General features: G+C 53.9%; 1 protein-coding gene across 3 annotated transcripts; it reads right to left on the minus strand.

Annotated features, from left to right (window-relative positions):
* Window positions 1–704: 704 nt before the first annotated feature.
* Window positions 705–21,546, minus strand: WIPI1 (WD repeat domain, phosphoinositide interacting 1). Of its 3 annotated transcripts, none has more exons than XM_071451414.1 (13): window positions 21,390–21,545; window positions 19,584–19,666; window positions 18,190–18,359; window positions 14,533–14,629; window positions 10,517–10,614; window positions 9,405–9,497; window positions 9,089–9,159; window positions 8,312–8,419; window positions 7,792–7,956; window positions 7,555–7,662; window positions 6,042–6,163; window positions 5,247–5,347; window positions 705–1,246 (listed from the first exon to the last, which is right to left on the minus strand). In XM_071451414.1, exons 1-13 carry the CDS (start codon window positions 21,458–21,460, stop codon window positions 1,199–1,201), a joined length of 1,335 nt encoding a protein of 444 aa, XP_071307515.1. In that variant the 5' UTR covers window positions 21,461–21,545; the 3' UTR covers window positions 705–1,198. The 3 variants fall into 3 exon arrangements, with proteins under 3 accessions (XP_071307515.1, XP_071307516.1, XP_071307517.1); XM_071451416.1 differs by having other exon boundaries at window positions 1,113–1,246; window positions 5,194–5,347; XM_071451415.1 differs by lacking the exon at window positions 5,247–5,347 and having other exon boundaries at window positions 21,390–21,546.
* Window positions 21,547–23,582: the final 2,036 nt, after the last annotated feature.

Genomic DNA, 23,582 nt, shown 5'->3' on the forward strand with positions numbered 1-23,582 from the left:
GCTGCCTGCTGAGCTGCTTCAGAGGGGTCATGGTGGGACACAGCTGCTGAGGGAGGGAGGGAGGAAGGAAGGAAGGAAGGAAGGAAGGAAGGAAGGAAGGAAGGAAGGAAGGAAGGAAGGAAGGAAGGAAGGAAGGAAGGAAGGAGGAACCTGGGCTGTCCCTGGGGGCTGCCATCCACGTGGGAAGGGTGCTCAGCTTGTCCTGCCAGGGGGGAGCTCAGGACTGTGCTGGGACATCCAAGGGGTTGGGAGAGAACTGGGGCTGCTCCCCAGCAGCTCTCAGAAAACACAAGGGTGTCACTGGGGGGTTCTGGGAGGTCAGGGCTCCTGCCCTGGGGTCTCCCAGCAGATCAGGGCTCCAGGCAGAGGAGCTGCTCCTGCTGATCCCAGTGCAGGCACAAATGGAGTGGAACAGCTCCTGTGGGGCCATTCCTGGGCAGGTGCAAAGGCCTGGGGAGCTGCAAAGGCAGAAATGAAGGCGCAACTGAAACCTGAGAAACCACTGGGATTTCTCAGCAGCTGAGTGAGGGTGTTCTGAAACCATTCTGGATTCTGATTTACACACCCAGATCTTTCTTTGGCTGTAAGGACTTGTGTGGATTCACCCAGGTGTGCTGCCCTCACCCCAGCCCCCAAAACCCCTCCTACTCCCCAAACTTAATCCAGACTGACACCTTTAGGGCCCCAAAAAGAACAGCAGGAGCTGCCAGGGACAGACTGTGACTTTATTCTGTCTTTCAACATAGCAAATGGCATCTTCTCTAATATCACTGCAAAAATACTTTGCCTGGGTTAAAATAGTCTGTATATACTGTACAAAGACATAAGTTTAATATCTCTTCCTATAAGTACATTTATACACATAAAACAGCATAAATTAGAAAAGGGACAAATGGGTATATAAAATTCTGGTTACATACAAATCTGATTAAATTAGCATTTACACTGTGGTTCTAACATAGAGTTTGTTAAATAGAGCCATGTGCATACAGTACATTGACACCCCACCCAGACACAAATTAAAACAGGGGCTAACAGGGCCAGGTCTTCACTTACACAGTGGAGAAATCCTGGCCCAACCTTAATTTATATATTTTTTTTTCTCATCTTGGGGACTCACAGATCTGTTCTTCGAAACTCCTGGCTTTTCCAGAGCACCTCCCAGCAGCTGTCCCAAGCGTGGCTGTTTTGCTTCTCCTCACGACCTCTTCGCCTTGCCCGGCTGACCTCCACGGCACAAGATTATCTACCAAAATCAAAACACAAGGGCCTTACTTTTCCCAGCACCAGGGAGCTTTTCCAGTTGGTTTTACGCACATGGGAGGAGCAGGGGGAGGGATGTCCCGCAGTGTTTTACTTTCCATTCAAAGGCAGATTGGGGAGAGGTTTATTTATTTGCTCTCCCCCTCCCCAAATGGACAGTCCTGGGAACAGGAACCATCTGGAGCAGTGATAAGTGGGTCTGGCCTCTGGCTGGCACTGGGCTCAGCAGAGCCAGGCTTTGGGGAGTGCAGTTCCTGGGGATGAAGTGTATTTGCCTCACTCAGTGCTCCCAAAAAGCTCAGCTCTGGCGTGGCCGGAGGGAAAGGTTTGTGCTGGGCATCCCTGAATTGCTCTGGGCTCTCTGGATGGATCCCAGAGTTCAACTCCAACATGTCAGACAGGATTAGGGGAGGGAAAGCTCATCCTAAGCACCAGCAAAGCCTCTGAGTGAAAGAGTAAGGCAGGAGCAGAGAAGAAGAGGCAGCAGCAGAGCCTGATTCACCTCCATCAGCTACTCCTGCCACAGAGATGCTGGGTGAAATGTGCCCCTGCTCCTGATGAGGCCTGGGCAGGGCTGGCACAGGTCTGTCCCAGCTCCAGCCTTGCCAGGTGTGACCTGGGAGGGATGAGAACCCCACATTCCTGCTGCAGAGGCTCTCTGCCAGCTCCTCCTCCCAGGGCTGCCTCTCCACGAGCTGCAGGACCATCAGTGGCCAGGTTTCCAGGCACAAGCATTGACACTGGATGGCACAGCTCCCAGGGGGCCTCAGATAATGTACTGATAAGCTGGGCTTAATCCTGCAAGCCCCAGCTGCCCAAAATGCCACTCTGAGCTACAAGGGCAGGAGCCAGGTTCTGCCAAACTCCCTTATCCCCTATGACACATAATTACAAGTAGAGCCTCAGTGGAAAGTCTGTGGCCTTTCCTCTGCTGCCAGCCAGCTGTTAAAAAATAATCACTTAAAATAATTAAGTGTCCATATCCATGCAACAGAATGAGGGAAACACCATCCAGCAGAGAGCCAGGAGGAATCTGGGCCAATAGTGCTTCCACAGAGCCAGAGATGGATCTGCAGCCGTGTTTGTTACATCAACATCGAGGTCTGGAGCAGCAGAGGAGTGTGGGGACCCCATGATAGGGCACTGATTTCTGCCCTGTTGTAGATTTTTTCCCTCCAACAGGCAGCAGCATCCTTTGGCAGCCCAGGAAAGTGCCCAAACTGTTTTGGAGCAGCCAAAAACTGATGGAAAAGAGATGGTTGTTAAGAGTGATGGAGTATCAGTGAGGGAAAGCTGCCTTTGAAGAGCTGATTGCAGTCTCACTTGACTTAATGAAATGGCTCTCCTGATAAAAGCTTCACCTCTGGGCCCTGCAGCCAAATGCAGGATGGATCACCTATGTCTGGAAAGCACTGACCAATCTGCAGAAAGGAATCCTCCTTGCTACTGAATCCCAGGAGCTCTGGGCAGGTCCCCTGGTTGCACTCCCCAGCTGCACACAGGCTGTGCTGCTTGCAGAACCATGGAGGATTTCTTTTGCCAAACCTCACAGCACCACTGCAGTGCCCTGCCTGGCCCATAACACATCCCAGCATCTCCCTGCACCACTGGAAGCCTCACTCCCTGCTCCACCCACAGAACAGGGGTGGCTGCTCAGGCAGGTGAGCAGAAAACAGCCCAAATTGCCAGAATTTTGCAGCCAGAGCTGGTTCTGCTTTTCCCACCCTGTAAGATCTTCTGATGCTGCAGGGTGAGGGCTCTGCAGCCTCCTCCCTGCACATCCAGCACAGCAGCCATGGCTCCAGCCCCCTGTCCTCCTCAGTGACACCTGAGTCCTTCCTGCCCAGGACCAGCAGTGACTTGGGAGTGCTGAATCCACCCCATCCATGCAGGGATTGTCACTGAACTGGTTTAACCTCCTTCTGCAATCCTGACACCACCAGCAGCAACATCCACGTCCCCTCTTGTGAGGCCACTTTTTACGAGTCCTCCTTGGGCTCCTCATCTCCTCTCTGATCTGTCCCTCCTTCCACTTAATGAACAGGCAGTGTTTGACAGATTTTATGTCAGGCTGAGGCTGGTTTTCCTCAGTCTTTAACAGCAGAGCCTCTGAAGTCTTGCTTGAGGTCAAGGGAAGACAAGAGGTTTCAAAATGGGGAGAAACTGTGGGGTTTGAGCACTGCTGTTTCTCCAGAACCATGTCTGAGTTCAAAGCCATACCGTGGGCTGCGGGTGAATATTCCATTTTGTCACAAGTTTTGAGGTTTTGAAAAGTCTTTTTGTTGCACACTGGAAAACAAACAAAACCCTTCCCATGTTTCCGCAAAGCCGAGCGCTGTCAAAACATTTTTGTTGGATAAGGTCAGGTTTTCTCCCCCTCCTCCTCTGCACAGGAGTGAGCGATGCCTGAAAGCCCCTTCACTGAGACTGGAGATCTCAAGTGCTGAGAAAACAGCCAAGTTCAGTGAAATCCAGAGCATCCAAACATCCTGAGTGCTCCCACTGCGAGGGCAAACCCCAAAGCCAGGAGCGAGGGCTTTATCTGGAAGCTCCATTTGCTCAGGCACCGTTATCAGGGAGTATTTTTGGAAAGCACCTTCCCTTGCCACACCTCCTCCTCCCTAACAATACACATGTCACTGCTCTGTCAGGTTAATGACAGGATCTGGAGGGATCAAAGTTCATTTCATAAAGCACCTGCTGTGCTCCAGCAGGGGTTTGGGGCTGCTTTCATCCAGCACAGTCCCAGCAGGAAGCCTCATTCAGGAGCAGCGTGATCCCTGCCTGCTGGCATTTGCTTGTCCCCAAACCATGAGTTCAAGAGCAGGTTTAGCAGAAGGAAACAAAGGATTTCTCTCTGTCCCTGCTGCTCCTTCCAGGGGCCTGGGCCATCACCTTCTCTGTGGGCACAGCAAGGGAGACATTTTAAATATCCTTCTTGAGTAATGGAGTTGGACAATTGGGAAATTCCTGCTCCCAGTTTGCAGCAGGGAATGGTGCAGGTAAGGAAAGAAATAATCTGAGGGTTGTGTGAGTTGAGCTGGGTTTAGGTGGTGCTGGCTCAAAGGGAGTCACGGGCCTGCCTCCTTTTATCTAAGTAACACTTTGCCTCAGCTCAGAGGAAGGTGCCTCACAGAGGTCAGCTCAGCACATGGAATGAATCCTGGAATAAGGTTTGTACTTCCTCCTTTTCAGGCAAAACTCCAACAGCAGGATATGTAAAAATGAAGTAAGGAATTCCAGAAGCCTGCCAAGGCTGCAACCTGAAATCCATTACAGTATTCTGCTGCATTACTGCTATGAAGACACCACTGATTACAACCAGATCATAGCACAGACCAACATTTGTCCAATTAGGGGTTAGATACTTAATTAATGAGTGTGGAATAGGAAAAGGAGCCAGAAAGACACTGCCAGGCTGAAGTCAGATTGAAAAATCCACTAGCTCCTTCCAATGGTAACTGAGAAAGTGCCACATAAAAATCATAAAATGGTTTAAAACTCTGTTATTCCTTTCATCTTTGTACTTGGAAAAGGAGTTTCCTTCTCAGTTACCTTGGAAATGAAGAGACTGGTGAGGTTCAGGTATGTTCCAGTTGCATTCCATGAACTAACACAACTGACTGAAAATGCAACAGGGTATTAAGTTTTTATTTCTAAATTGTTCCAATTAAAACTATTCCTGGTAATATTAGAAGAAGAATTGTGCTCAAGGCACAAAGGTTAGGTCTGGATCTGAACACCATTCAGCAGGTTTGTTCAGATCTATCTCTGCTTAGGTTTGATCACTTTTGCCCCATCCCCAGCTGCTGTTTAGTGGGGGTGTCATTTTCCTGCCACTGTCCCTAGAACCCATCCAGTTATTTTAGGCTTCCCAGTGAGCTGGGACAAGGAGAGGGACATGGAATCTCTTCTGGGAGAGGTTACTACTTCCTTCTCAGCATGAGGGCTGCACTGCAGGTTTAGGGGTCCCGAATGCTCACAGGAGGAAACTCATTCTCATCATCCAGACAGACTGGTCCAGTTGCAAACTCGTGCTCTGGGATAACCTCCCCGCGCAGGGCTCCGCCGTCCTCCGAGTAACCTGGCCAGGGGAAAACACCAAGGGTTACTGCAGCAAGGGATGGCAGGAGGCTGCACACAGCAGCACACTCTGTTACCACCTCTTTGGCACTGAGCTGCTTCCTCTGCTTCATGGACTGAGGAAGAGGAAGGTGTCTCCATGGATGAACTCCATGGCCAGCTCCTGTGGCAGCAGCTTTCCTCCTCAGCCATGAACCCAAGCACCAATTTCAGAGTAAGATCTGCATTTGGATGTGGATCTTACACTTGGGAATATAATGAGACAGTCACTCACTCTTTTCCTGCAGCAGTTTAGTGCAAGGTGTACCAGCTTCAGAGACTGTGGCAATCTCACCATAAAAACAGTGACTGACTGTGTCAGTGACTGACACAAAACCAGTGAGCCCTGACTCCTACACCCATGGTCACAACCCCTGGAAACCACCTGGCAGCGGCTGCTGTCTGCCAAAGAGTGGTTCCTGCTCTGCCCTGGGCCTGTCTGTGGCACAGGGAGCAGAGCTGGCACAGGAAGCAGAGCAGAAAACTCGTGCCCTGTTTTTGTGGCCTGAGATGAACTCAGTGAGATCCAAAGTCCTGCTGCCCCAGAGTGCAGTGCAGCTGTGGTGATCCTGGATGAGCCCTTGGAATGTGGGACACTTTCCACTTTACCCCAGGTGGTTTTGTGGCTCCTGAGGAAGGGCACATGTGGTGCTCACCTGGCATGGTCGAAGTTGAAGGCACTGTACTTTGTCTGGCTACAGTTGCTGCATAAGATTGAGGTACTGGAGGCTGAAGGTCGTTTTCTTTGTTCTCCTCCATCTTTCCTGAGCCAAGCAGACTAATTGTACAGATCAAGAGAGGGGAGAAGAGTTAGTTCTGACCCTGGCTGTTCCTCCCCAGCTCCAGCTAAGACAAGCCCATGCATCCACATCTCCTCGAAGCACATCACCCATCCCCATCACTGCATGCAGCAGCCCCAGCAGTGCTGTGGACAGGGGAGCATTGTGCTCCACAAGGAAAGCAGGGGGTGAAGAAGGAGATAGGGGAAGCACCACTTCAACTGGAGGACAATGCTGGCATGGGAACAGAAGGGAACAGACTGACCACAAAAGCTTTAGGTTACAAAGGCAAACAGTGCTTCTAATCACAGAGGGGGCTCCGAAGGGCTTCCAACAGGAGCAGACTAGATGGGAAAAGCAGCCCTGGCTAGTTTAGGATGGAGTTTGAGCAGAGATATCGTATGATGTAATGTAACTCATGACCCAAGGGCCCTTTTCAGCCCTCTGATGCTCAGAGGAGCCCACATGACAAGGCTGGGGGCTGCGGGCGGCGCGCGCTGGACAGCGCAGCTTTGAAGCGCTTTTGTTTTGTGGCTTTTCCAAAAGCTGCTGGCACTTTCCTGGCTGGCAGCCACCTCCCGGCCTGGAGCACATGTTACATCTCACCCCACCCCAAAGGCTTCACATCTGGAGCCAAGCAGCCCAGATGTGTGCGGGGGGGTTACGTGCTTAATGGGATTTGCATATGGCCTGAAGAGCGGCGGGGGAGGCTCTGTTTTCACAGGATCCCAGAGTGATTTTGGTTGGAAAAGACCTCTGAGATCATCAAGGCCAACCTTTGAGTGATCACCACCAGCCTGTCACCAGGCCAGGGCACTGAGGGCCACATCCAGTCACTCCTTGAACAACTCCAGGAAGGATGAGTCGCTCAAGGAATGACTGCATGTGGCCCTCAGTGCTCTGGGGCTCCCCACCACCTGCCTGGGCACCCCTTCCAGTGCTTAACAACCCCTTCCACAAAGAAATCCCTCTGCTTTGGCACTGGGCTTTGTTCACAGAAGCTCACAGTGTCACTCCACACCATCCCACCCCCAGTCAGCTCTCCAGCACCCACTCCAAGCTGGAGAAGGTGCTCTGCTCTCCTGCCACCATGATGGTCAGAGCTCTGCTGCTGGGGCATCTCCTAAAGCACAGCCCTGCCCAGTCTAAGCTGGGGTATCCCACAGCTGCCATGGCATCTGAGATGTCTCAGGTTTCTCCTGCAAGAAGCCCTGTGTCCCTGCCTGCTGCTGTGCTTCCCAGCCACGCCTGTCAGATCAGGCAGCTCCAATCACAAACTCAGTTTGAACTTTCTTGCTCCTACAGCTCCATTTTGTGCTGCCAGGTGAGATTTCCCTTCATGTCTTAAAATATCAGCTTCTGTATGAGGTGTGAGTGGAGGTAGAGTTACCTGTGATTTTTAATTAGGACACACTCCCCTCCATCCTGGGGGTCCAGGTTGTAGATGTAGAGATGTCCATCCGACGTCGTCACCAACAGCCGAGGCAGCTTCTGAATCCTGCTGGGAAAAGCATCCTGAGGCCAAAAACCTCATCCACACAGACACAGCAGCACCCACCCCACTGCTCTGCAGGCAGGGCACGGGGTCAGGCTGGCCTGGCCAGGGCTCAGCAGGGTCAGTACGTACGTGGACAGGGCACAGATGTTCCTCTGCCCGGAGATGTTCAGCCGGACGGTGGCAAAGGCTCGGTCCTGGCTCATCATGCCTGACACCTGGGCAGGGAGGTAGTTGGTGGCAGCCTGGAACATCTTCCCCATGTAACCACTCCAGGTTGGAGGCTCCTCTGGCCGGCTGAGGGGGTCACAAAGCAGGGTCAGTGGGGTTAGCATGATCAGCAGGACAAAATGTCAGGAGCAGACCTGATCTCACACAGGTGAGGGGTTTTCTGGAGCACCTTCACATTGTGCACCAGCCTGGCTGGAGGTCACAGGGGACAGTGGCACCTAATAAAGCCAGAGAGGCCTGACAGCAGGGGTGCAGTGTGTGGCTTTCCAAAGAGTGAGTCCTCGGGACACAAGGACACTGTGCACCTGGAATTGCTCATGGAGAGTACATGGTGAGGACGTGGAGAGCAGCTGTGTAAACACAGAGCTTTGAAGCAGACCCAGCCCTGGGGCAGGCAGGTTAAGCCAAGCTAAGCCCTCACCTGTCTGTGAGATGCTCCAGTTTGAAGATATGCACGGTTTCAGTGTTGCTGGAAGCACAGAGGAACTGGGAATCCATGCTGAACACCAGGGAGCTGATGTTCACATACCTAGAGCCAAGGACAGCACTGTCACTCCCACTGCAACCCACTCAAGGGGAACTGCTGGGTTTGCCTCACAGAGGAGCCCATGGGCAGGAAGGAGACCCATCCATGGTGAGGATCACCCTGCACAGCTGCTGCTGAGCCTGTGGGCTCACTGATGAGCCATTCCCTAATCCCTTTGCTCAGCAGGGCTGGGGGTAGCCTCCAGCTAGTGACAAACAGCCAGAGAGGTGGAAATGTCCTTGCTCACAGAGCTGCCTGTGGAGGGAACATCTGTGCCAGCCTCATTGCAGCTTCTGGTGCTGCAGAGACCAGGGAGGATAGCCAAAGTGCTGAACAGTGGGACACAAACAGCATCTCCTGCACAGGTTCAGCAAGAATTAGGTCTCTGACAATCTTGGGGACTTCCATGATTTCAAATAAGAAAAAAGAAAGGACAGAGTAAATTGAGTGACTCCATGTCTGGTCCCTATTCTGTGACACACTGAAGGAAGGAATCAATGAGCTGGGCACAGCCTGGCACAGTGACATTTTGAGCTGATACGTTTGCTCTTGTTTTCCTTCTGCAAAAGATGTCAAAGCCACCAGGATCTGACGCTGCCCTGTGTCCCTGTGTTTACACTTTGGCTCTGGGAGCCCTCTGTGTACTTGTCACTGCCAGAAGAATGAACTGACCTTTTCATCCCTCGCCGGAATTCATAGAGTTTTTGCCCCCCAGGAATGGAAAATACACGAATGACTGTGCCCTGCAAAAAATGCAAATGGAAATACCACGTAGGAGCAGGCCAAGGAGCCCAAGCCCTTTCCCTGACACACCCAGGAAACTCAGGATGTGCAAAGGCTCCTCCTGTTTGCCAGGTGGGCTCAATCTGATCCCATACAATGACCAGTCAGTGGCCCTTCTCTGCTGGCTGTGATTAAGAAGGGGCAGCTCAGGGGTGCTGATGCAGCCCTGGGCAGAGGGAGGGGACTTGCAGGCACACTCACTCACTTTTTCAGAAGCACTGGCCAGCTTGGAGCCGGTGGAGTTGAAGGTGAGAGCAGCCAGAGGCCCATCATGGGCAGGAATGGTGCAGGCTGTTTTCTGTAGGGCACAAGGGAACGTGAGAGCAAAGGCACACACTGGTCCTTGGACTGTGTGGGCAAAGGGACACGCTGGTCCTTGGACTGTGTGAAAGCAGGGCAAAGTTCCTGCCTTGCAGCCTATCCACACCTGCTGATATGGATTCATGGGATCATCGTGTGCTGATGGGATCCCTTCAACATCCTCAGCACTTCACCTCTGCCCTGCCTTGAGTTCATTCCTCTGCTATTATGGCCATTGTGATTACAGGACACTCACCCCAGGGGCAGAGAACCTCAGCTCTCCAGAGTTCAGGATTGTGCCTGCACCCTCTCCAAAGCCTGGCCCTTCCCTGCAATTCCCTGTGCTGTACAGCAAGTCCTGCTGCAGTGGCACCACCCTGGTACCTGCAGGGAGCCCCAGCCCTTGCAGCACCTCTTAGAGCAGCAGCATTTTCCCTGTGCTCTGCTCCTCCCCTGCTGCAGATCCTCAGCTCTGGCTGCACGTACGGAGCCACCAGCCTTATGTAACTCAAAGCCCTGGCATAAACAGCAGATAATCATGACCCTACATCCAGCCAGGGACAGATTTCCTAAGGGGACTTTGGACACTTTGCCCTCTCTGTGACTTTGGGTCAGGCATCCCTTCCAGCCCATGGTGCAGCAAAGCTGCTCCAGGTCCTGTGCTGTGCCTGGAGCAGCTCCAACCCCCCTGACCCACGCTGGCCACATCATTCCCATGGGATCTGCTGCTGACGCTCCCACAGCAGCCCCAGCGTGAGCCTGGCAGTGGCCCTGGGGCTGCAGGGCAGTGGGTCACGTTTCCCTGAATATCCTGTGCTGGGAGATGCACGTCCTGATCTCAGAGCTGTCAGCTCCGAGCAAGGGGGATACGTCCAGATGTGCCTGCCAGGCAATTCCCTCGCACTCCAGCTCGGTGGAGTGGATTTATTCATCCCTCCCAAGGGCCCCGTTGGCTTTGCTGTGGCTCTGTTTGTTTTCAGCTCCTGCCGGTATCCAAAGGCTGAGCCTCGCACTTACCAAAGTATTTCCGTCGTAAAGCGCGATCTCTCCGCTGGTCGCGCTGCCGGGATAAGCCAAGTAGGAGTTGGCGTGGTTGATGGAGAGAGCACACAGACCTGGCAGGGGGACAGGGACACGGCTGAGGCTGTGGCTGGGGGGAGCACAGCACGGGGCATGGCGGGGGTTCGGGCTCCGGCTCCTTCTGGCACCGCTGGGCCCCGGCGCTGGGAACACCTCGGCCGTGGGGACATCTGCTGGTACGGGACAGAACGGCGGCTGGGCCCTGCCACCCTCCCCGAGCACAGGGAACCCAGATCCGGCTTTTCAGCACGCTCCGGGCTCTCCTCCTCCTGCATTATCTCTCTGGAGAAGGCAGGAATAGGTGCATGAAACGGCACATGTGGGTCTGAGGGCTGACAGCACTCCTGTCCAGCCACATCTGGACACGTCCAGATGTGCACAGGGTGTAGGTGCCGGGCTGGAAGCTCAGAGGAGCAGCCCAGTGTGGGTGCAGCTCTGTTGCAGCCTAGCTGAAGGCAGTGCCATTTCCTCCTGCTCTGAATGGAAAGGGGAGGCAGAGAAAGACAAAGGAAATGCGCCAGCTGTGCTGGGAGTTTCCAACCGAAAAGAAACTTGAACTTGAACAACTTGAACTTGAACGTAGCGAAATCTCAAGCACAGGGGGAATTCTTCCCCATAAGCACCATCTGGTTTTGTGCCAACATGAGCACAAAGGTTCCCAAATGCTCCTTTCAAAGTGGGCAGGAATTACAGGATGAGACAGGGACGGATGGATACGTGTGTGGGTACATCCATCCGCTGTCCCCCAGGTGACCTCGGAAAAGAGCATCTCTTCCTGCCTCCTTCCCGCTGCTGGCTGAGCATGCAGCCCAGTGAATCCTGTCACACACCAAGCGTGCCTCACTCGCTTCCTGCCCCACATCCGTGCGCTCACAGCCCTCCCAAACCCAACTCCAGGCTCCAGCACGACCTGAGCTTCCTGACCTGTGGCGGGAATCCCACCTAATCCCACGTGCAGAGGAAACTGTGGGGTTAAAGGCAGTGGGGACACCCCGAAGGGACCAGCAGGACAGCCACACACTGCACGTAGATGGGATGGGATGGGACTGAAGGGGCCAGCAGGAGAGCCACACACAGCACGGGATGGGATGGGACTGAAGGGGCCAGCAGGGCAGCCACACACCATGTAGATGGGACAGGACTGAAGGGGACAGCAGGACAGCCACAGACTGCACGTAGATGGGATGGGATGGGACTGAAGGGGGGCCAACAGGGCAGCCACACACAGCACGTAGATGGGACAGGACTGAAGGGGCCAGCAGGACAGCCACACAGCACGTAGATGGGATGGGATGGGACTGAAGGGGCCAGCAGACAGCCACACACCATGTAGATGGGATGGGATGGGACTGAAGGGGCCAGCAGGACAGCCACACACAGCACGTAGATGGGATGGGACTGAAGGGGACAGCAGGACAGACACACTGCACGTAGAAGGGATGGGATGGGACTGAAGGGGCCAGCAGACAGCCACACACAGCACGTAGATGGGATGGGACTGAAGGGGACAGCAGGACAGACACACTGCACGTAGAAGGGATGGGATGGGACTGAAGGGGCCAGCAGACAGCCACACACAGCACGTAGATGGGATGGGATGGGATGGGATGGAAGGGGCCAGAAGACAGCCACACACAGCACGTAGATGGGACAGGACTGAAGGGGACAGCAGACAGCCACACACAGCACGTAGATGGGATGGGATGGGAGTGAAGGGGACAGCAGGACAGCCACACAGCACGTAGATGGGACAGGACGTACCGTGCTGTGCCGTGCAAGCCCCGTGTCAGGACACGGCCCTGGCCCCCGCCCAGCAGCAGCGGGGAAGGATCGGCCGGAGCTCTCGTTTTAGGTCATTGTTTATAACCAAACAAAGAGAGCACAGCACAGCCAGGAGCTGCAGGATCAGCCAGAGGCCCCAGGGATCCGCTCCCCATCCATCCAGAGGCGTGCACATCATCCAGGAATGGCGCACCGGGAGAGGCACGAGGAGCATGAGGAGCACGCAGGGCAGCAGCAAAGGCGGGCCAGTAAAAGGCAATTAAGGGGGGAGGGATGGGAGGAAGGCAAAGCTAGCCCAGACACTGCGGCTCTGATGAGCATCCTGCCCCCTCTGGATGGTGATCCCCCAGCCCAGGGAGATCAGCAGAGCCCTTTCAGACAGGATCAGGGAAGGCTGGGGCTGAACAAAGCGAGCTCTGAGCCGGGTGAGTCACCCGCTCCCTCTGCTCCTCTGGCCGGCAGAGCAGCCGGAAAACCAGGCCAGGGGAAAACACAGATGTGAGTGTACTGGGCTGACCTCGGGGACACACAAAGAACAAGATCACAGGGCCACGGGCAGCCTTTGAAGATGCTCCTCTCCCCTCAGCAGCAGCCCCTCAGCCATGGGGCTCAGGAAGGCTGGCACTGCTCAGATGGCATCTCTGAGAGTGCCACGTCACAGGTGGCTTCCTCAAGCAGCAGGGAAAAATGCTACTGTGCCCAGGAAGCCTGGCCATGCCATCAGGCCAGCAGGTCCAGGCACATCAAGGGCTTGGGGGGAGCCACAAGGTTTCCAAAGCTGCAGTCACTCCCAAGATGTACCCACACAGCACACAAGTCACTCCAAGCACTGTGACCTCCTTGGTTCAAATCCTGCCCCTGATGTGAATCACATGAAAAACAACTGTCTTGGACACCGTGGGCATTTTCCTCTCCTACGTGGAGGAGGCTGGATCAGGAGCCAGGTGCTGGCCAGAACAGGCAGAGATCTCACTGTGACTGGCCAGTGTGGCTGCAGCAAACCCTGGTCCTGCCTGTGCTGCTGTCACCGTGCCCAGGGCACACACTTTAGGAGGGTGGCACATTTCCCATGTGCTCCTAAACCCCCCAGCACAGATTCCCACTCCTAAACAAGCTGTCCTGAGGCTGGACTGCCCTGACCTACTGCACACAACATCCTTGGGGTCAAGCTTGGGACCAAAGCAGGTGGCCCAGGGACAACAGAGACACTGCACTTGTCACTCAGCTCATTTCAATAACAGCTGCTGCAGTAAAAGGGGTTTAAAACACTAAGCCCATGTGAAGCCTGTGATCTGCAGCATCCCAGTCCTGCCCTGCTGCTCTTAAACCATGACCTGATCCTTCAGCCCTTCTGCAGAACAGCTCCAGGCCTGGGTATCCCTGCCCATCCTGCAGCTGGGCCTTCTCAGGAAGGTTTTAAACTTTAATTATATTTGCAGCATTCAGCATGTTTAATCCACACAGAGAGCCCATCTGGTGAGACCTGAAGTAGGTCAGGGGAGCTGTTGGCAGAGCATCCCTTGAAAGCCCCGAGGCCAAGCGTGAGCACATCAGCAGAGCACCCAGCCATGAAAGGATGCTGCAGGACAGCACAGCATCGTGGGCACCCAGCCAAGCTTCCCTCTCTGCTGCTAAAAATAGCCTCTGCCAGCAGCAGGAAAGCCGGATTCCCCCTGTGCCACACCCACGGGATCTGTGCTGCAGCCACCTGCCCTGCCCCTGGGCTTTGCAGCAACAGCAGGTGGCAGGGACTGGGGCTGGGCCTGGCTGTGTGTTCTGTCCCCAGTGATCACTTTGGGAGCTGACCCCAAAAGGAAGTCAGACCCTTCTGCCCATTTCTGCTCTCCTTTGATGCATCTGCTCTGGCCAGAGCAGGGGTCTGCTCCAGACAGGGCAGGGTTTTGCTCAGGACAGAGCTGGGTCACACCCCAGGCCTGACAGAGCTCAAGGAGAGTCTGGACAATGCTCTGGGCTCAGGCTGGGATGTTGGGATGCTGCTGTGCAGGGCAAGGAGTTGGATTCAGTGATCTTTGTGGGTCTCTACACACTCTGCTCCATCCATTTCTGACTTCCCAGTGCTGGCTGAGCATGCACAGGCCACAGGCTGGCTTAAATTCAAACAAAGCTGTGGCTCTCCAAAGCTCCCTGTCACACAGTTCTGCCATGCTCACCTGTTGTGTTGGGAGGTGTATCCATAATAGTCTTCAGAAGCTTCATGTCCTTGATGTTATGGATGTAGATGGACTCTTCCAGGCACACCACCAGCCTCTGCAAGGACACAGGGGACATGCACAGAACCAGCAGTGCCTCTGGCTGCTGCTCCCACACCTCCCAAACCCAAACCTTTGCTGTCAGACAAACCCAACAGGAATTTCCCACACACTGAAATGGAACAGCAACGTGACCTCTTCTGCTTCTCCATCCCCTCTCACAGTTGGGTTTGTACAACTCTTGTTTTGAGAGTTTTTGCATCCAGTCTTGCTTCAGAGAGAAGACAAAACACCAGGACTTCTGTGCTCCTCTGCACCTTCCACACCCCCAGCAACAGGAAGGACCCACCAGGGTTACACCCCATCCATCCCTACCCCAACTTTTCTCTGCAGTTCTTAACAAATTACTTTTTGATCACCAAGACCTGGCAGCAGAGAGGCTGCAGTCCTGCTTGTCAGGGTGCCTCCAGATGGGAATGCAGGCCCTTTGCCCTGACTGCTTCCTCATTTGGGACACAAATGGAGCTGCTGGGTCTGCCACTGCTGCTAAACTTAATGCACCTGCCCAGCACATCAATGTTTCTTTTCCCCTTTGGTGTCAACAGGGAAAACTCTGCTTTCTGTGCCCTGCAGAACTGCACAGACACAGAGCTGAGACTCATTTGTTAGGGACAGTCACCCTTGCACCATCTTGGCTGAGGAGCTGGGATTTCCCAAGTTCAGGTGCTTGTGCCTCTCCTGCTGACCCTGCCAGGAACATCCACCCAGCCAGGAGGAGCTGCCAAGCCAGGAGGAGGCAGGGCAGAAAGGCAAAGGGAAGCCTGATGCTGTGACCTTAGCCCTGGGCCACCACCTCTGTGGCCACTCAGCTTTGTGTCACCACAGAGGCTTTTTACACAGAGGCTTTTTTTGGGACCAGGCTTTGGGTCTGGCTGAAGGGCTGAGCTTTGTAAGTCCAGCAAGTGCACAGCTTCACCTCCCTTGGTGCCAAGAGTCCAGAAGCACTACAAACATCCCAATAAAAGCCTAAGCCCAGACCCCATCCATCCTGGAGCACCTAAATCCATGTCCAGGAAGCCTCCACCTCTTCAGAAATGAGGCCACTTATTTAGTATCTAAATGTGGAGCTTAGTCACTAACTTGAAACACCCACATTAAAAATCTCTGCTTTGCTCCACCATTACTCTCAGATCAAACTCTTTCCCACTTCTATTCCTGCTAACCACAGCATCTGGGGCTGTGTCAGAGCCATTTTGCATTTCCAGGAAGACTTTGCCTTTTCTACAGTAAGAGCCATCCACTTGCAAGCAGAGGAATATTTATACAGCTGATTTGGGCAAAGCCACCATGTGCTTTCCCAGAATGGGCTGCTCTTGATGTCCAGGTGAAGGAAGGGAGGTTTCCAGATGTTTCCAGAGATGCTGGCACCCACAGGGACAAAATCCAGGAAAATTTGGGATGTGAAGAGGCAGAGGAGGTCTGGACAAGCTCAGCAGGAGCTGGAGAGCGCTGGTTGACCCCTCCTGGCCTCCATGCAGCCCTGTGGCCCTGTGAGGGGCACTGGGATGGGGTTTATCCTCACTGTGCACACAGACAGAGCCTCAGAGAAGGTGCTGTGATTGGTACATGGGGTCAAGGCACTGCTAATTGTCCAAAATGTCACTGCTCACCAGCTCGTTCTGGAGTTTGGATGGATCAGGTCAGATAGCTGAGCTGTGTTTGGGGGCTGAAATGGGTTTGGACACAGCCAAATAAACACCTCAAACCTCTCCAAAGAGCTCAGCAGGGTTTCAGCAGGGAATGAAAACCCAGGAGCTTCCCAGCAGTCCCAGAGCACAGCCTGATTGCCCACTCTGAGACAAATCAGCATTCATCTCCACACATTCAGAGTTATCATGGAGCTTGAACTCAGAATTCCCACAACAACAACTGAGGGCTTTGCTTGTTTGCACAATGAGGACTTTTCCAGAGAGAGAACAGATTGAAACATGCAGCTTTTGTTTGAGACCTGCTCCTGGTTAATTTGTCACCATTTCCCTGAGTTAATGCCTTGTCTGGGGTTTGTCCTTCTGTGAACTTCCAGGGGAGTGCAGCTCTCCTACAGAAGCTCAGGCAAGAGTTCAAGTGTCACATGCAGGATCTGATGGGCACCAGTTTAACTCCTGAATGCAGACTGAAATAATGATTCCCCTCCAACCTACCAAATTGGGAAGGTTTAGATGGGATTTGAGGACAAAATTTCTTGTGAAAAGGGTTATTAAGCATTGAACATGTTCAGGGCAGTGGTGGGGTCACCATCCCTGGAGGGATTTAAAAAATGTGTGGATGTGGCACTTTGGAACAGGGTTTAGTGGGGGCCTTGGCAGTGCTGGGGAATGGTTGGATTTGATGTTTTACTGGTCTTTTCCAACCTAAATGACTCTGTGATTCTGTGTTTCTAAACATCTGTGGCATCTCCAAATCCCTCCAGGTGTGTCTGTGGCACAGCCAGAGGATGAGCTCAGCCCAGGAATTTGAACCCCAGCTTATAATGCAGCCAAGAAATGTGGATTCAAGGCTGGGACTGTGCATCACCTTCAGGCACCACAAGGGGAGTAGCCTGAATGTATTTTATTCACACCAATCTCCTGGAGCTGCTCAGCAGAACCTCCCAGTTTATTTTTATACACACACATCTATCTGCAATTCAAAGGAAGTCTCTCTTTTGCCAGTTTCACTGTAAGCTTAAGTGAAAAAAATCAATTTAGGACAGATTTATTGTAGTGCAGGAACTCCTGGTCAAAGACAGCTTTACTGGAAGCTCAGCCCAGAGAGCTCACTGCAGGTCTCACTGTTGCTAACTGAGGAGAGGCTGATTATATACAATTACCCAGACTGCTTATTTCTTCATTGTCAAATGTCCTCTGCTTCTTAGGGCATATACTTGGAAAATAATTATGGACAAAAAGAAAAGATGACTTAAAATCCTCCAAAAGAGCTCAGGGCTGCACGAGGCTGTGTCACATCAGAGAATAACACTCTAAAACTCTCTTTGTAGAGAATAACACTCTAAAACTCTCATTGTAGAGAATAACACTCTAAAACTCTCTTTGTAAGTGGCCTGAGTGGGTTTTATACCTTTAAAACAAAACCAAGGCTGCTGGCAGCAGTTGGAAAGCAGCTTTTTGCCTTATCCACAGATAAGTGTGGAAAAGTTACTCCTGGGTTGCAGATAAGTTACTCCTGGATTTTTGTAACCAACTTTGAAGGTCTCATTTTCAACCAAGATGGCAGAGGTGGGCCTGAAGTCAGGATGTGGAATTCAAGGGAGGGAGCAACATGAAAAGGTGTTTTTTTGGCAGAGCTATGTCCTGAACAGGCAAGAAGGCAGATGACAAAAAGCCTTTGTGTAACTGCCACCAAAGCAAGGTCTTGGCTTCATTTTCCTGAAGGGAACAGTGGGGGCAGCTGATAGCACAGCCCTGCAGCTCCTGCCAGAGGCCTCTCATGTGGGGCTGGGAGGAGAGCACAGGCATCCACCCCTGCAATCCCACTCACAAACCTCCCAGGCTGCTCCCAGCTGGAAAGGCAAAAGCAGCAGAGAGGCAGAGTGGGCTGAGCGTGGGTAACCCCTCTCACCTGCCGGTTCAGGCGGATGGACAGGATTTTACTGGAATAGCTGTAGTTGCAGATCTCTGTCCCTTTCTTGAAGTGGTAGACATTCATTTGCTGTGGCTTGGCATGGCTGACCACAACCACAAGGCTGCTGGAGAACAGACGCTCCACGATGTAAACATCTGGGATTTCATCTGGGCACACAAGGAGAGCAAGGCAGAGCCTTCAGCTGGGCTGCACTGCAGCAACAGGACCCACGAGGGAATGGGGTTGGGAGCTCTGTGCTAAGGTGTTAACATCACTTCTGTGAACAACTTCCCATGCCTGGCACAAAGCAAGTAGGTGGGAGGAGGAAGGGGTAAAAGGACCTTCCCTTGAAGGCAGAAATGAAGCACCAGAGAACATATCCACTGGATAAACATGCCCAGTTTGACAGGGCTGCTGTGCCTCTCTCTGCTGGGCAGGGCCCAGCTGAAGCCAATCCTCAGGCCCTCCAGCTGCACTAGATCCTCGGGAAGGGGATATAAAGGGAGGAGCTCCCTCCCTTTGGTCAGAGGAGTTTCCTGGGCATGTGAGGGGTTTATTGAGGTGAGGCAGGAGCTGGCTGTGGCTTGGTCTGTTTTCTCCCAGCCTCCCTGGGGAAGCAAGCAGTGGCTGCAGTGACTGTGTTTGGGATGGCTCCTGCTGTGTGGAGAAGACACAGGCAATGGTGCTGGTGGCCCTGCACCCAAATCCCCAGGGACTGCAATTTCCAGCGTGCCCAGCCCTGAGTGATGCTCAGTTTGGGCTGGGCTGCACTGGAGGAACAAATGTGGCTGCCCCACAACTGTCATGTGGGCCTGGCTGTGCCTCAGCTCATCACCCTGAGTGTGTCACCAGCAGGGACCTGTTTCCCCTTGCCTGGACCCTGCTCCAGATGAGGCAGCTGTGTCTGATTGCTGAGGCTCCTTCTGCAGCCACTGAGAACAAATCCAGTGATGAACAGACCCAGCTGGGAAGTGTTATCCTCAGTGCAGCTCAGCTGAAGCAGCCTGGAGTCCCTGCTCCATGAGGCCAGGCTCGTTTTGGGCTGCTCAGTGTGTGCTACATGCTGCTGTGAGCACAGCTAAGAGCTGCAGGCCTGCTGGGAGTGACCTTCTCTACATGGAAAACCTGTTAAAAACATCTTGCTTGTAAATACCACACTGGATTAAAGGCCTGGGAGCTCTCCAGCAGCTGTGCTGGAAGCCTGTGGGCTGCTGCTCATGTACCTGAAACATTCCAGTGGGAAACTGCCTCTGAGTGCTGGGCTGCAGCACAGACTGCTGCTGTCAGGATGGCAGCAGGGGAAAAGAACTGGGCTCTAACAAAGGTGAAGGACTCCCACAAATGTAAGGTGCTGCTGGTCAATGTTCCTCCCAGGGAAACAGGAGACTTACTGCTTTCATGGACCTGGTCCAGCTGCTCCACAGAACTTAAGGAGAAGAGTCTGTATCCAGTTGTGGTTCCAATGGCCAGGGAGCTGCAGAGACAAAGCAAAAACCTGTTGGTTCAGAGCTGAATCCCTGCAGGGATGGTGTACTGGTTTTGACTGGGATGGGGATTTTTTGCCACATTAGCTCATACAGGGCTGTGTTTGGGGTTTGTGCTGAACACAGGGTTGACAACCTGGGGATGTTTTTGTTATTGTTGAGCTGTGCTTGCACAGTCAAGGCTTTTTCTGCTCCTCACCCCTCCAGTGAGGGCACAAGGAGCTGGGAAGGGACACAGCCAGGATAGCTGACCCCAAGTGACCCCAGGGACACCCCAGGCCACCCATGTCAGGCTCAGGGGACAAAGGAGGAGGAAAGAGAGGACATTTGGAGTGGTGGCCTTTGTCCTCCCTGCTGTCCTGGGGATGGCTGAGCCCCTGCCTGTCATGGGAAGTGGGGAATGAATTCCTTGTTCTGCTTTGTTTGCATGTGTGGCTTTTGCTCTAATTATTAATCTGTCTTTATCTCAGCCTGTAAGTTTTCTCACTTTCACCCTTTTGGTTCCCTTTCCACTTCACTGAGCGAGGAGTTGGCTGGGGTTAAACCCTGACATTGAGGAAATGAGTAGTTCCTGGCACAGTGGTCTGTGAAGGCACAACTTCAGATTCCAACCTAAATAATACAGAGTAACAAACTCAGGAATCCAGCTCTCCATCTGAGCCTCTTGCAGCCTACAGAAGGCAAGCATCCCTCTAAGAGAGCAAACTCATCCTCTCCTACAGCCCTGTGGCTGCTGGAGGAACAAACAGGTCCAGATCCACCTGGGAGGACGCAGACAGGAGCTGTGGGTCACCGAAGGGGCTGGTTCCTCAGCTGGGGCTGATCCACCTGTGCTGACACAGGCTGGGGAAGCTCTGCTCTCACTGTTTAGGGTGGTGGGCAGAGTCTTGCCAAGCACTGTCTCTGCCCAGTTCCAGATGCCGTAAGCAGCGAGACCTTGGTCTTAAACCAGCAGCCAGCCCGTAACAGCAATGCACAGCGTTTGCACTGGAGACAGCGACCAGCAGGATCACGTCAGCAGCACATCCACATCCCTCAAAGCACCCTTTGTTCGGGCACACCAAGGCAAAGGAAAGGGCATTTCCAGGTGTGAGTGAGGCCGATATCTCTGATTCTTATCTCAGGGCCGATCCTGGCTCCGGGCTGCCACATCCGTGTGTGCCTCGCTGCTCCGGGCGGGATTTGCTGTCCCGGTTGGGAACAGTTCTTAAATGGGATCAGGTTAAAGCCCAGGAGGGCAGGAAGGCTGCGAGGAGCGCGGCTGTAATTTATCCCGGGCTGGGGCGGTGCTCTGGCACCGCTGCTCACCGGGAGCCTCCGGGAGGTGCCGGTGGCCCTGGGCAACGCTGCCACCTCCCAATGCCCACACAGCGCCCGCAGACAAAGCCCGGGGAGCGCCGCTGCCCTGCCCGTCCCCAGGCGCTCCCCGGGCTGCGGGGGAGGCAAAGTCCGCCCATCGCTCTCAATTCCCCCTCCACCGGGGCCGCTCCCCCGGGCTGGAGCAGCCCGACCCCGGCCCGTCAGTGCGCGGGGAGGGGGGGTTCCGCCGGGCTGGAGCAGCCCGATCCTGGCCCGTGAGTGCGCGGTGAAGGGGGGGCTCCGCCGGGCCATCCCTGTGGGGACCCGCAGCGCTCCGGGCCGCGGGGCCGGACTGACCCCGCCCGGCGCGGCCCGGCACCGTCCCCCCCGCCCCGCGGCGGCCGCCCCGCTTACGTGCAGTCCTGGTTGTAGGAGAAGCAGCTGAGCGCCGCGGGCGCCCCCGGGGCCTCGGCCGCGGCCTCCATGGAGCGGGCGCGGCGCCTCGGCCGCTACGGCCCCCGCGCCCGCCCCGGCCCCGCTCCGCCGCCGCACGGGCGGTGCCGCCGCCCATTGGCTCGCTCGCCGCTGATGGACGTGCGGGGTGACCTATGGGGTGAGGAGCAGGCGGGGCGGGCCCGCCCCCCGGAGTGGCGGAACGGGCTGCCATTGGCTGGCGGCGCGGAACAGCTGCGCGTGGCCACGTGGTGATGTTGTGGTTGCATCAGACGGGCGCGGGCAGATGTTGGGAGCGCATCTGGCGGAGCGCGGCTGCGGCGGTGCTGCGAGGGGGACACGGCGACAAGGGGCTGCTGGAGGGGCCGGGGGTGGCCCTAAGGAAGGGGTGGGCGAGGGGATGGGGCGGGGAAAAGTGATGGTGGCACCGCTGACCGGAAAACAAGCCAGTCCGCCTCTCCGCTTCCTTGGCTAAAGAGCGCTTTGAAGAGTTGTTTTTGTCTTTTTACAGCATTGCTATCCTAAAGCTAACGGCATTTGTGCATCGTTCCTGTGCTTAACACCGCTGCTGCCGTGGGGGGTCAGATCTACCGGGGAAAGCACAAAGGAAACCAAACCTCCGAGTCAGATACAGATATTCCAGGAGTCAGTGCAATGACATTACCGGCGCACAGAAACTCTGCCGGGGCAGAGCCTGCAAACCCCCTAATTAGATGAGTAATCTTCATGTGAGTGCTGAAGTCATTGGGCCCAGATCACTTGATGTGTGCACCGCAGGACTTCTGGAAAAAGAGCCACATGCAATACCATCCCTGTGAGGCAGATTCCATGTGGACACATTTATCTGCCTGGATTAATCCCCCTCTGCTGCATGGGGGCCTTGGAGTGCCCGTAATATTCCCCTGTGAGGGAGCTGGAAGCCTGCAGCAGTGAAGATAGATTGATTTTGGGGAGGAAGTAGGAAAAGACACATCTTCAAAACACCATTTTGGAGGGAGGTGGATGGTGGGTCATCCCTAGGACTCAAAACACATGAGTGACACTGCAGGGGAATAATTTTCAAGACATCATGTTTGGAGGGAAAACATCTTATTTTTGAAGGGGCCTAGTGGGAAGTTCTAATAAAACCCAAACAGGAACTAGAAAAGCTGTTTTTGAATGTCCTGAAACTGTCCCTGTGGATCAGCAAAGTTTGATTTTGAAACAGGGATGTCAGACAGGAAGTGGGGTTGTGGAGCAGGAAAAAATTTAAAAACAAAACAGAGCCCTCCAATAAACAAAACCAGGGAGACATTGCCTTGTGTTTCAAAAAAAAAAAAAAAACTGTTCCTGAGCAACAGCAACAGCTGGATGTTTGCTGCTTGGGCAATCACCATGGTTTTAAAATGAAACCTTGATAAAGCACCCGAGACTTGGGTAACACAATTATTTTTGCAGTTTGACTGATGCAACCATGTTGGTCAATCCTCCTTTGAGCTCATTGCCTGCAAAGGCTGTTTGATCAGCAGAAGTGGGAGAAACAGGGAGTTCTTGTCCTCTGCTGCAGCGTTAAAATAGTGTGGGTGGCCTTTGGAGCAGGTTGGGTACAGCTGTGTCACCATGATGGGGGTGAGGTCAGGACAAGCTGCTCCTTGGGCTGGAAGAGCTGCTGTGTGGTGGTGAAACCCCTGTAAAGCTCAGGTTCTGTGCTCTGGAATGTTGGAGCAGTTGGGTGCTGGGTGTGAAATAGAAGCTGGGGTGCTCTGGGTGGAAACTGAGTTTGATGCCTATTTTCTATTTTTCAGGTTCTGTGCTGCTTTAGTGTGTGGGTCTGAGCTTCACATTATGGGGTGGTGAGCTCTGTGCACAGAGCAGGGACACAAAACAATTCCTGCTCCAGCTGGGCACCAAGGACAAATGATCCAAATCTCAGCCCAGGAGCACAAACCCCGTGGGCTGGAGAGAGAAAAACAAGGATGGGACTGCAGGGGCTAAAGCTGGAATGGGACAATGAACTGCAAGATGCAAATGGAGCAGAACTGATCCCAGGGAGAGACCCCGTGCCCGGCCGTGCGTTTTGGGACCATTTTGGTTCATCTTGGGTGCAGCCCTGGCTGGGCTCTGGTGCTGCCCAAGGTGGATCCATGGAGGAGATGCTTTGAATAAATCCCTGCT

Source organism: Agelaius tricolor, unplaced genomic scaffold (genome assembly GCF_023055355.1).
Source record: "Agelaius tricolor isolate 1412-34295 unplaced genomic scaffold, bAgeTri1.0.p SCAF_32, whole genome shotgun sequence".
Lineage (NCBI taxonomy): Eukaryota > Metazoa > Chordata > Aves > Passeriformes > Icteridae > Agelaius > Agelaius tricolor.